This window comes from Thermobia domestica, chromosome 1 (genome assembly GCF_964235325.1).
Source record: "Thermobia domestica chromosome 1, izTheDome1.hap1.1, whole genome shotgun sequence".
In the NCBI taxonomy this organism is placed as follows: Eukaryota; Metazoa; Arthropoda; class Insecta; order Zygentoma; family Lepismatidae; genus Thermobia; species Thermobia domestica.
The window spans coordinates 192,570,091-192,583,706 of NC_137454.1; the positions used below are offsets into that span (position 1 = coordinate 192,570,091).

At 33.8% G+C, this 13,616-nt stretch overlaps 1 protein-coding gene across 2 annotated transcripts in view; it reads right to left on the reverse strand.

Annotated features, from left to right (window-relative positions):
• LOC145692361 (BTB/POZ domain-containing protein 2-like) overlaps window positions 1-12,723 on the reverse strand; it is a 125,167-nt gene extending 112,444 nt beyond the window's left edge. Inside the window, exons 1-2 of one of the 2 annotated variants that reach the window (XM_081767667.1) lie at window positions 12,414-12,723; window positions 6,174-6,308 (exon numbers count right to left, since the gene is read on the reverse strand). In XM_081767667.1, coding sequence (XP_081623793.1) covers window positions 6,174-6,302 — 129 coding nt within the window. In that variant the 5' untranslated portion in view covers window positions 6,303-6,308; window positions 12,414-12,723. Of the gene's footprint in view, window positions 1-6,173; window positions 6,309-12,409 lie in introns of both variants that reach the window. The other variant, XM_081767661.1, reaches the window with a different exon arrangement.
• Window positions 12,724-13,616: the final 893 nt, after the last annotated feature.

Here is a 13,616-nt window from a genome sequence, read left to right on the forward strand (position 1 = left end):
TAGTAATTATATGTCTTAGTGCATCAGTATTAGTAAAATTTGCCTACTGCTCTTTCCTTTAAGAAGTAATTTGATTAAAATTAACAAAATTTTACCAGATCAAAGAGCACATTAAGAACTCAGTTTCATTCAAGAGCTCTATTTGTTGCAACAGAAACGCTTCATTATGGTAGATGTGTATCCAATCGTAAAAGTTACGTAATTAATGCACAATCATGAGTAGACTAAAAGGCACATAAAGGAAATGAGTGCAGACTATTAATTTTCAAGAATAATTACAACAGTTTTATCTTCTAATGCTTCTTTTCTAAATATTCACAATATTGAAATTTCTCAATTTACATTTTTCACGCGTTCGGGAAAAAAAAAAACGGTTCCATTACTAGTAAAACTAACCTAATACGAAGATTTTTGTTATTTTCCCAATTTTTCCGGAAAGAAACCGGAGAAAAACGGTTTTTTACCAGCCGGTTCAAAATTTCCGGAAACTTTAGAACACTAGTGCCAACCCAATAAAACGTTTTGTTCTTTTCAAACGGGGCTACATCAGGTTATTATACATTTCAAATCTACAAGTCAAACGAAAACTTACAATATCACATTTCTTATTCAACAAGGTAAAAGATGTCTTTTCTGATTGTCTTTTAAAGAATATATTACTGCGTAATCTTCAAATGTGCTGAAGAATGTATGGATAGGTTCATGAAGTTTGCCGTAAAACATAGGCATTTTAACTATTTGGTCCAAAGTTAAAGAGAAGGGAACGACCTGACTATTATCCATTATAACCATATTTTCTAATTCACTAAATGTTAAACTCTAAATGTCCACAGTCCTCTAATATTGCAAATAAATCAATACCTTACACCAAATTATATATATATATATATATATCAATACACCAGTAAAGAATAAAAAAATAACCTTATAGCTAGCTTAAACATTAATAGCAATAATAGCTCAACAATATACAGTGTGTTCTTATATTAGAAAAGAAGTGAGAAAAAAATCATTTTCTTGGCAGGGAATTATATGGGGAAGGGAAGACTTCTCAAAATATTAATGCTGGTGAAACTAAGACAAAAATAAATTTTAAAATAAAGTTACTCTTAATAAGCAAGTTTGTTATCACATATAGAGCGGGTTGGGTGGGTGGTAAAATTACTAAATCTTAGTTCACAATTTTTAGATACTTAAAAAAAATCGAAACACAGGATTATTATTATGTACCGATGGTTAAGAGGAATTAGAGATTTAAACCCAGCTAAATCTCTACCATGTGCAGGTGTGTAATTTCACTCTTACTAGCTCAGAGATTTACTTACGAACTACACGTGAGTTACCATGAATTACTCAAACAAAAAGTAATGTAAATGGGGATAAGAGACAATTCATACGCAATTGAAATTATAAGAGGTTATGCTTCAATGCATAAAATGAAACTCAACAATTTCAAATGATGAAATAACGACTAAATTAGGAGCAAGGTAAAAGACGGGAGAGAAGACTTTAACTATTTTGGAAAGGAAACTACCACTGCACTAATATCACGTAAATTAAATTTAATCATTAAATATTAAATTATATACAACAAAATTTAATTTTCACGAAGGGGCATTTGAAGAAGAAGTATTCAGTAAAAGAACTATTCAAATCCGGTTCATTTTCGAGAAAATACAAATATGAGCTCGTATAAATCAATGAGGTAAAAACAAAGTTCGCACAGCTATTCAACACCGTTATCATCCAAGAAAGTGTTTCACCTATTAAGAATTTATTGATTGATTGATTTGCATTTATGTTTTTTGCCAGAAGCGAAACTATATACGAGACCTACAGTTTAAATTTAGGATTCGTATATTTAAAAATAAGTTCTGAATAATACTTTTGGTTTGAATAGTAGGAACACTTTTTCATCACAAATATATTATATAATAAATGGGCATTTAGTTCTTAAATTTTCTGTGAGAACACACCAACTCTAAGGCATTTTCAAGGCTCATGAAAGAATAAAATTATTTTCGAAAAAATCTTTTAAGTTTTACGTTCCACGGTTATGCCGGCTAGGCTAAAGGAGACGGTGATGATGAGAAATGAATGAAATGAAGAAAGTAGGAGGAAACGGGAGACCCCAAGAAAACCCACGCACACGGTGTTTGTCCACCACAAAGTTCACTTGACTTGAGCGGGGATCGAACCAAGGATCCCACGCACCAGAGGTGAACGCTCTACCACTGAGCCACCGCGGCCCACTAAAATTATTTTCGATTCATAGCATATTTAATGTCATATCAAGTACGTCGTGATTAGTTATTACCGTGCTCGTTAGGCCACTACACTCACAACATAGCAATCTTGCCAATTGAAATGATATTTTTTATGACGATAACAATCGATTTCTTAAGAATGAGAACATAAAATATAATTCCACAAAACTACAGAATTCTGTGCCCCAAAGAATTTGGTCGGGATGTCACGACACAGCCTCGTCATAGAGCACAATTGCGAAAAATACGGCAGGTACTGTATAAGAACCCTGTTTAAACTGGGATCTCCCATTGTACCATTGTAGTGTATTCGATGTTCTTCTACTGGGAATCGAACTTAGGTCCTATACAAAAAAGGAACATGCCCTAGCAACTAGATACATAGATTGATCAGCAGTATAACTTGAAAGGATATTACGAATCGAAATATGAAAAAAAAAAAAAAAAAAAAAAACAATTTTAAAAATCTTCCGTAAAATCCTTAATATGGCGAAATACATATCTATGGTAGAATATAGAAAAGGTACTTTACTGGTGAGAGTGGGTTTCGAAAGAATTATTTTCTCAGAAAATTCAACTCTTTTGCTCATACTTCGTAAATAATGTTTCATAAACAATATTTACTTATAGGGTACATAACACATAAATGATTGCCCAACTACCTCTGTATCCTGTGGCAAACTTCTCTATAATAGTGTATCATGTCGGCAGTGATGAAAATTTTTCGGAAAATTTTGAAACGGAAAATTGTCCGGAAAATTTTCCGATTCATAAAAACATACTCCACTTATTCCTACATCGTTGTTTAGCCGTGATGTGAGGTGGAAAATTTTCTATATTTTTCCGTAAAATTTTCCGTTCTTAAACATCAGTGATCAAGTAACAATTCCTCAGTATTCATAAAATTGATTGAATTCATGTATAGAAATGTTTAAAAGTGAAAGATCGTTGAAAGAATCTGAAAATTTTCATGGCTCAGACAATGTTCAGTACTATGTAGGAACAAGTGAAACAATTTTTCATGAATCGAAAAATTCTGTCCTGTACAGTGATGAAAATTTTCCGATTTATAAAAACATACTCCACTTATTCCTACATCGTTGTTTAGCCGTGATGTGAGGTGGAAAATTTTCTTCTATATTTTTCCGGAAAATTTTCCATCAATAAATATCAGTGATCAAGTAACAGTTCCTCAGTATTCATAAAATTGATTGAAATCATGTATAGAAATGTTAAATAGTGAAAGATCGTTTAAAGAACTGAAAATTTTCATGGTTCAGACAATGTTCAGTACTATGTAGGAACAAGTGAAACAATTTATCATGAATCGAAATATTTTGTGTCTTGTATGGAAAAATTGAAGAACTTTTTATGAGTTGGAAAATTTTCATCATTTTGAAGCAAAAAGTAAAACAACTTTTTGTGAATCGGAAAGTTTTATTGCTCCGTAGAAACAAGTGAAAGGAATTTTCATGAATCGGAAAATTTTCATCACGATGTAGAAACAAGTGAAGAAACTTTTCATAATCCGAACAATTTTGGATATTATGTATGGTGATGTTTGGTGGAAAATTTGAACTATATTTAACTGCACATTCAGCTATAAAATTCAATTCCTGTAGAGGAAAGTTAGACAGCAACAAAGTATCATTTTCCAATTATTAGCTTTCGGAAACCAGAAAATTTTCTACTATTTCAAGGTGGGAAGTAAAAATGTACAGTGTTTCTCTCTCTCTCTCTCTCTCTGTGTGTGTGTGTGTGTGTGTGCTTGTGTAAAGTGCAGGGAACATACATCGAGTTCGTAGAGAACAAATATCCCATTCCAATATTTAAAATGTAACAAAAGTTGAAAAGAAACCTTTGTGAATTTATCAATTTCAGAACCAGAAAATTCCACTATTTCTTCACATGTAGGTCTGCCTATGTAATGAAATAACTACATAAAAGTTCCTTATGAAGATCATTTTTGTAACAGAAAATAAGAAAAAATGATTTTATTGTGTTTAACACTCGTAAATCATAATTTCAATATTGGAATTTTGTATAATGAACATCTTAGAGCAGATATTTGTATTGTAAAACTACCATTATTATGTATAGATATAAAATGTATTAGAAATAATGACATATATATATATATATATATATATATATATATATATATATATATATATATATATATATATATATATGTGTGTGTGTGTTTTATTTTGTAAATTAAAATGAAATTACTTGTTGCTTTTAGAACGCAGCGCTAATAGTGCAGCTTTTTATGTTTCTTTTATTATTTTATTGGCAGAAAACTACACAAATCGGCTTCCTTATTACTTATATTTCGCTTTCTCTTCTGAATGAATATATGAATAAATAAATGTTTATTTCCAGAAAACAGTCAGTATTTGCTTTCATGAGTTACTTAAACTCGAATTTTGGGTAGTCAAAAATTTACAGTAGGCACTTTATATTATATCTACTTATTTATAAATGTTGCAATATGTAAATCTATAAAAGTAGTAAAGCTATGAGAAAACCGTCTTATGCGTATTAAACTGACGAAATCTAATACTGTAAGATCAAAGGTGGATTCTGAAGAAAGAACGCATTGAAGTTTTTGAAACATTCTTGAAATGAAGAATCGTTAGATTTTCACTTCATGAAACTTTTTAAGACAATATTCATTACCAATAAATTTTACGGATAAACAACGATGTAGGAATAAGTGGGGTATGTTTGTATGAATCGGAAAATATTCATGACTTTTAATAAATTGAAATCTTAAATAATAGAATGGGATATTTGTACTCTACGAACTCGATGTATGTTCTCTGCACTTTGCGCGCGCGCGCGCACACACACACACACACACGCACACACACACACACACACACAGAGAGAGAGAGCGCGAGGAGTTGAATTGAGTTGATTTTGAGTTTAACGTCCCTTTTAGCAGCGAGACTATATAAGACGGGACCAACTGATTAACGTGGAATCCGAACTACATGAGCTCCCGCTGGGAATCGAAGCCAGGTCTTCCATGCCAAAGGCGCGTATGCTAACCGCTTAGCAACGAAGGAGCTCGCAGAGGAAGAGAGAGAGAGAAACACTGTGTAAAATTTTACTTCCCAACTTGAAATAGAAAATTTTCAGGTTCCCGAAAGCTAATTGGAAAATTATAATTTGTTGCTGACTAACTTTTTTCTACAGAAATTCAATTTTGTAGCTCTATGTACAGTTAAATATAATTTAATTTTCCGCCTAACATCACTATACATAATATCCAAAATTGTCCGGCTTATGAAAAGTTTTTTCCACTTGTTTCTACATCGTGATGAAAATTTTCCGATCTATGAAAATTCCTTTCACGTGTTTCTACGGAGCAATAAAACTTTCCGATTCACAAAAAGTTTTACTTTTTGCTTCAAAATGATGAAAATTTTCCGACATAAAAAGTTCTTCAATTTTTCCATATAAGACAGAAAATATTTTGATCCATGAAAAATTGTTTGACTTGTTTTTACATAGTACTGAAAATTGTCTGAGCCATGAAAATTTTCAGATTCTTTAAACGATCTTTCGCTTTTTTTACATTTCTGTATATGAATTCAACCAATTTTATGATTGCTGTGGAATTGTTACTTGCTTACTGATATTTTTTTAAAACGGAAAATTTTCCGAAAAAATATAGCGGAAAATTTTCCACCTCATATCACTACATGTCGGTCACAGCTATAACCTTTGTCAGCCACCAATTCTTCCTATTAAGGTTGGTTTTTACCTTATTTTCCCGAAAAAAAAAAAAAAAAAAAGGAAAAGTGATGGCTACTGTTGATTTTTTAATGCAGTGTTTAACTTAAAGCGAAAGTGTCTAACGACAGATGTTTCATCTTAATTTTAACTTTTACCTACCTCTTTCTTATCATCTGCACCCACGGAAAATTCACAATCTGTGAATAAGTTATTATTGCGGGCGTATTCCACTTTCTCATACAGTCCATTTGTTTTGTCTCGCCAATCTACAGACTCATTTGTAGCCATGTTGTACTGCAAAATAAATTTTGTACTTTTAAGTTAATAAAGTATCAGATTATTAGCTTAAGCTAATTATTATCATGATGATGTAATCTTATTGACCTCTTCTTCAAGCTTAATTAAATTTCCCTTGCTTTATCTATATAATAAAATGGTATTTTTATGTGTTTGTCTCCAACCTTTTCGACAATGAGATCTCGAAAACCACAAGTGCTAGAAACGTGCCGTTTTCACTGGTCGATTTAAAATTTTGTGTAGATTGTCCAGTTCTAATTGAATATTTAAAAAAAAAAACATGGCCATTTCTTAACAGTTTATTTCTTTATTACATTTTTTAGGGTTATACTGGAAGTGCCGAAATTAATTTTTAAAAAAAAACTAGCTGAACCTGCCCTCTTTACCCAGCTCATCATTCACATATGAGCATGAATCTCCTCACAACATCTGTACATGACCTTTTACAGACACAAATGAAAGACATGTTAATTAAAATCGGCAAGGGGTGCCATAAAGGAGAGATATTTTTCGATTATTTTTTCAATATATCGCCCCGTTTGCAAGTTTGAGCCTACTTGCGTTTGGAGTTTCTAATTCATGTATGATCAGTGTTTTCTTCTTGCATGCAGTATGTGATACGCAAATACATTACATACATACACAATTAATTATGTCAGTAGAGATGAAAAAAAAGCCGGCTTTTTTGAATCAATGGTCTTTTGCACATAAAAGCCCGCTTTTTGGGGAAAAAGCGGGAATTTTGAAAATTTTGGCTTTTTCATTTTCATGATTTTTCTATTTAAATAGCCTTTTTACAATATACTCTATAGTTAAATAAGATATCATGCCATTTTTCGCTCTGGAATTCACCATTATGATGGATGGAGCATATGTTTTATGAATTAAAGTAAACATAAAGTATTTGAGGGCAATTTCAGAAGCTATTTAACTTTATTTTAACTTCTGAGTTATCGACATTTTTCTTCTCTAGATCATTTCATTTTTAGTCATCCGTGTTTCATTTCTTAGAGTATAGCACTCTTCTAGCACATAATTAAACTTATGTTTTTCAATATAACCATCAGAGCGTACGTTTTTCACTATATCTGTCAGAGCGCACTTCCACATTTTTGTTATACTGTAGCTGTACAATGATTTAGCAATCATCTTCGGAATACAACCTTGAATATCATTTTATAGATATAAGCGAATTTAGAAAAGTATTTTGGGAGGGGTTTGTCTGATTAGTGTTTGGTTTTTCTAAAAAATCCCTCATTTTCATTTGGGAGAAGCTTGAAGTTTATGAGTACAGGTATAAGTAATATTTCGTTTCGTTTGTATATTCAGCAATAATCTTCCGGACATAACCCTGAAGACCATTTTACACTGATAATCAGTGTCGGATTTAGAAAAGTATTTTGGGAGGTTTTTTTTTTTTTTTTTCTTATTGTTTTTTTTTTTTTTCTTTCTAAAAATTCCTAATTTTTATTTGAGGGGAGCTTGAAGTTTATGAGTAAAGGCATACCTAATATTTCGTTTGTTTTAGAAATTTCGTAATTTCGGGGTACAGGCTTCAATCCGCAAGACATCCCCACCGTAACCCCGTTCCCAAATCCGACACTGCTGGTAATTAGTAATAATAACGTTTTAAAAACGATAAGAAAGGAAGTCGGCCAGGACTCTCAGTATACGCACTATCTCTACATTCACAGATGGAATTAAGATAAACTTTTGTCAAAATGGTCGAATTCGGGGTTGAATCCCGGACTTCCAGATAGAAGCGCAAAAGCTAACCACTCGATCATGTTTGCTGTACACTTGTGTTTAATTTAAATGTATTCTCTCTCTACAGGCTATGGGATCCGAAGGTTCAATGCCGCGTTCACCAAAGGTCTGCATTGACCCAATTCGATCCAATACAAAGATGGGGTAAGTATTCAAAACTTTTTAAAACTTTATGGACATCAATAATCTGGGTAATAGATGGAATAAGTATTCAAAACTTTTAAAAACTTTATGCACATCAATATTACTAAAATTTACAGATTATTATTATTTCGGTATAGTACCGTGTAAGTCATGAAAATATGAGGGGATCTTACCTGTGAGCTTCCAGAGAAACAGAGGTAAGAAATTTGGAAGTGTTAAGCATGAAATCCTCCATAAGGAATTCATTATGAAGATAATATGAGACGACAGTATGTGTCAATGCATACATAGAAGTGTCGGAGAGGTAGAATTATGTATTGTGTAGAATCTGTAATATTGAAGAATGGCAGAAGTGACAGATATTGCATACAATTATCAGTCTACATTAAAACGCAAGCTAGATCTTTCTGAAACAAGGAAAAAAAAAAAATAGGATGTGATGTAATACCGAAACTCAACTTCAATAATTGGTAAAGTTTTTACAAGAATCTGGATTACTGAAAAACAATGTTATGTACGACGAATACGACTAATCTATGACACTAACTAAAAACACCGATACAATTGATGGCTTAAGATTGAGTTGTGGTCAGAATATCAGGTAAAAGTGAGTAAATTAATGAGCTCATCAGCTTCACCCTGTCTTTACGCAGGTTAGGCTGGCCTTTTTAATAGTACAAAGTTGTATGTAACTGATGTGTAGCACATTTGTGGAAAAATGATTTTCTAGGGTGTTTGCATTGGATTTTAACGGAAAAAATGTTGGACGCAAAGCCGAACTACTTTTTAAACTATGTGCTATTTTGATGGGGTTTTCATTAATGAATGAGTTACTCCCAGGGAAGGTCTTGCCTACAACTAGAGCAACCCAAAAGCATAAAAAGCATCATACGAAAGTACGCATTACAATTTACCCTCAAACATCTCCTTTTGTTCAGCTCTATATGCGCTATCGATTGATATATCTCATCTGTACAAAATTTTATACTTAATAATCGAAAATTAAAAGTTTTAGCGTTTATGATAATCTAAAGCTATTTCATTAACCATACTGTCTCTGTCATGTTGCTAGTATCATAACGAAAGGTTTGATGAGGGAACATTTTAGTATTAGTTTCATCCTGGTAAGTGGCGTGTGGTTGTATCTATTTCAAGATTTACAAAGAAATTCAGGTGTCTCAATATTCTCAAAAACTACGCATGAACTTCTACGTTCATCCATATCATTTTGTTCTTTTTACTTTGTACTCCTCACGATTAGGTTTTTGGATGTTGCCAAGTTCACGAGACTAACACCGTTGTCATTACTTTCCTTATGCAGACTTTCGTTCCCCATAATCGGTTTAAAAATATCCTCTCGTCCTACCTTCGCATTGAAATCCCCTAATAGAATTTTCATATGGTATCGCGGGAGTTGGTCAAATATCCGTTCCACTTCTTCGTAAAAACTATCTTTTATATCATCACCCTTATCTTCAGTTGGAGCGTGTACATTTAAAACAATAATATCACACCACCGTCCCTTAAGAGTAATAAAAGAAAGTCTATCAGTAACAAATTCAACCCGTTTAATTGCTGGCAATATTTGTTTGTGAACGAAAAACCCTGTTCCTAACTGGTGATTTTTATTTCCTTCCCAGCTAACTTTCTGACCTCCTACTACGTCCATCCTGTATTTCTATAACTCACTCGTTACGGATTTTAACGCGCCTGCCCTATAAAGACTTCTAATATTTCATGTTCCAAATCTCATGTCCATTTTCTTTTGCTGAGGTCGTGCCAAGTTATCAGTCCTTGTCCGAGGCTTTTGTGAATATTTCTGAACAAGTGCTTTTTTTTTCTTTACAGGATGAGGTTGTTAGCCTTACCCAAACCCCCAAGCTGGAGGACCACTCCTAGTCGGCTGTCGGCGACTGATTATTCAATATATTCGCACCTAACCTCTATATCTAGAGGCCTTCTCCTCGATCCGCAACCTGAGGACGCGCCATGCCGTAGTGACAGGAACCCAAGTTACATGGGCAAGACGTGTGATTATGATTAATTATGTGTCAGTTTTTTATGCGATAAGAATTTTATTTACTACCTCGTTCATATGTATCCACCGTCGCTGACACGCCCACTTCCTACGAACGCGCTCTCGCACAAGCACCGTCCTGCGCTCCTGCCTTGACTCTGTTAGGTAGTATTTGTGCTTTTTTGTAACAACCTAGCACAAGTTTTTTTAGTACTTTTTAGCCCTTAGTTTTTATGGTATATGTGCGCTGAAACTCCCTGAAAATATATCTGCACCAAGGAATGCAAATCTACAAACCAAAATTATTGCTTAAGGTATAGGGTAGATTTACTCAAAAAAAAAGTCGGGTTCACTCGAGCAGACGGCTCTACCGAAAACAAAATTTATAGGTAAAATACAATGTCAAACACTTTTTGAAGAAGAAAGTAAGTGTGAATATAAGTAATTTCAGTCAGTGGATATCATATTGAAATATATTTTGAGTGGTAGTGAACGCGTTCTAAGTGTAACTATTTACTGAAGCGGAAGAATACAAGAAAGCGAAGAAGGTGGAAGTAAACGGCGGGAAAGTTGTTCGTGTGAGCAATGGATGTAACTGTAATATACGGTTCTATTACAGAGAATTGTGCGAAAAGGAGCGAAATGTAATAAAATTTTTGCAGCGTCACAGCATGTTGAGACGTAAAATAAACTGTGCAAAGTGTGGGAAAGAAGTGAAAATTCACAAGAGAGGCAATACATACACTTTTTACTGTCGTAAAGGTAAGAAAGGAAGCCACTGTAACACACGTGTATCAGTTTTTTTTATTTATTTATTTATTTATTTTTTAATTAAAGGATCGAAGTTAACAGTGGACAAATTATTGGCATTTATAACACATTCGTGCACTTTGCCATATCCAAGATATGAAATAGTAGAAAATGAACTAAATAACCTTATCAACTGTTACTGACTGGAGCTCGTATTGTATGGAAGTGTGTGTGGACTGGGCATTTCGAAATTCGCAGGTAATAGGTGGTCAGGGAAAAGTAGTGGAGATAGACGAGGCAAAGTTTGGAAAAAGGACATTTAACCGAGGTAGGCGCGTGGAAGGACAGTGGGTGTTTGGTGCTGTGCAGAGAGACGATAAAACTAAATTCTTCTTGATTCCTGTAGAGAGTCGACCGAAGGATACATTACTGTATGTGATAAAGCAGAAAATAAAACCTGGTACGATAATAGCCTCCGATTGTTGGAAAGCATACGATTGTCTTAATGATGAAGGATTCATTCATCTACGAGTCAATCACTCTGTGGAATTTGTGTCAACAGTAGCAAGTGGTGAGTCTCATGAAAAGAACGTACAGTTGATGGGACAGAACCAAATTTCAGTGCATACACAGTGTATACAATCAAAGTGGAGGAATGTTCGTTACTCAATCCCACCGTTAGGAAAAATGAAAGTTCATTTCGAAGGTTACTTATCCGAATATGTGTTCAAACAATCTACAACGAAGTCGACAGTTGTCCACGAATTTCTCCTCGCAGCGGGTCATTTGTACCCGGGAAAGCAGTGAAGCCATTTTGAAGGTAAGAACCGTGTGCTTATCCACTATCCTTGTTTATGCGTATGCCCCCCGTCGCTGACGCGCTTGCTCCCTACGGACGCACCCCTCGCTCCGCTCCTGCCCTGACTCGGTTAGATAGCATTTGTGCTTTTAGTGGCCACCTAGCACAAGTTGGTTCGTGGTTTATGCGTTAGCTCCTTATGTAGTGCATGCTCTGCAAGAAGCATCTTGAAAATCCAATAAATGCGTGAAAATTTGGTAGAGTCGTGTACTCGAGTAATGCCAAAAAGTCCGTATACGATGAATTTATGTACAGACTCGTAAATAAACCTGCACCAGTATATTAACACAGCCGTAAATAATTAGGAAAATTACGTTTAGAAGTTTTAAGATTCTCTGATCCCGAGAGGCCACCAGCAGAATCTTAACCCAAACTTTGCATGTGAGGTAAGATGTCGATATATTATTATTAGCTGTACAATCCTATTGTCAAGTTAATTAGCATGTTCCAGTTCCTTTCCTTGATTTTACCAATTTATGCTTCCCCTGAAACTGGATAACATCAAAATACAATAGTACGACATATTTTTACAGTAATTAATTATTACAAAGAATAAGTTACCTACGATCTTTACATCCACACGCTCCTGTATTTCTAATACAAAATATCCTGACTCTGTTTCTTCTTGCTGCCTTGCACAGAACTACTGCAAATTGAATGTTCGCAGACACTCAAATGCGCAAGTGTAATTTCCCAAAAGGGAAAATCCCGAATCGATCTGCGTTTCCAACCAACATACAACAAAATTCACTATTTTCTAAATCACTGTTGTAATGACAACGGCTGTTGAAGTAGATATGGCCTCATTTCGTAATGATATGCGTAAACGTGAACAAAGTTTGTGCTAATTGGCATACAGTTATAGTTCTTTTCTACTTTTTTTTTTTTTTTTTTTTTTTTTTTTTTTGCATTGCATTGCATTGTGTCCTGCAAATTTCGCAAAAGCCGATACGGAATAAGAACCATGGTAACTTTATTTATTTATGCAGCAGGATACAAAACCAAACCAGAGTTGCCAACAAACAATCAACCTTTAGTGCTAGATTAGTGAGTAGAAAATCACTAAATGTTAACACCATACATATACAGTATATATATATACATGGGCGGCGATTAGGGGGGGCAAGAGGGGGCAGTTGCCCCCCCACTTTTTTGAAGTGACTCCTTAGTGTATATAGTCTCATTTGGAAATGTAGAGTTTTTCTATGTACTACTGTTTCATAGAAAAAATGGTGCCATATAATATTTACTGTTGTGTGAGTACATATTGGTTATTTGTTTTCCCGTGGAGTTAAGATAGCTACAGGAATTGCATTTTAATTGCAATCCAAAGCAATTAATATTGCAATTCCTTATTTCTTTAAATGTCGTAGCATATGCTTGTAGTATTTACTGTCTTTCATTCTCTAAGAGTAATAACATACATTTAATGGCATGTGTGGAATTAAAAATGTAACTTTTTCATTAATCCCCAGTTTTAATATAACTTCTACAAAACAAGCTTCATTATTTATTACTATGATTAATTTTATCCTTTCCATTTATTTGTTTCGCAAATTTGTTATTAAATAACCTAATCACAATTTTCCAGACTGAATTTTAAGATGTTCATGAGCAAGGAATCAAATATCTTCTTACAATTTCATTGTTTAAGACTACAAAGGGCTAGTACCTACTTGCGTTGCTCTTGACAATTTACTTGATAAAATATGAAATATCATATACGATATTTTAACTGTAAAAGATAGTACCGGTATCCTATTAGTTA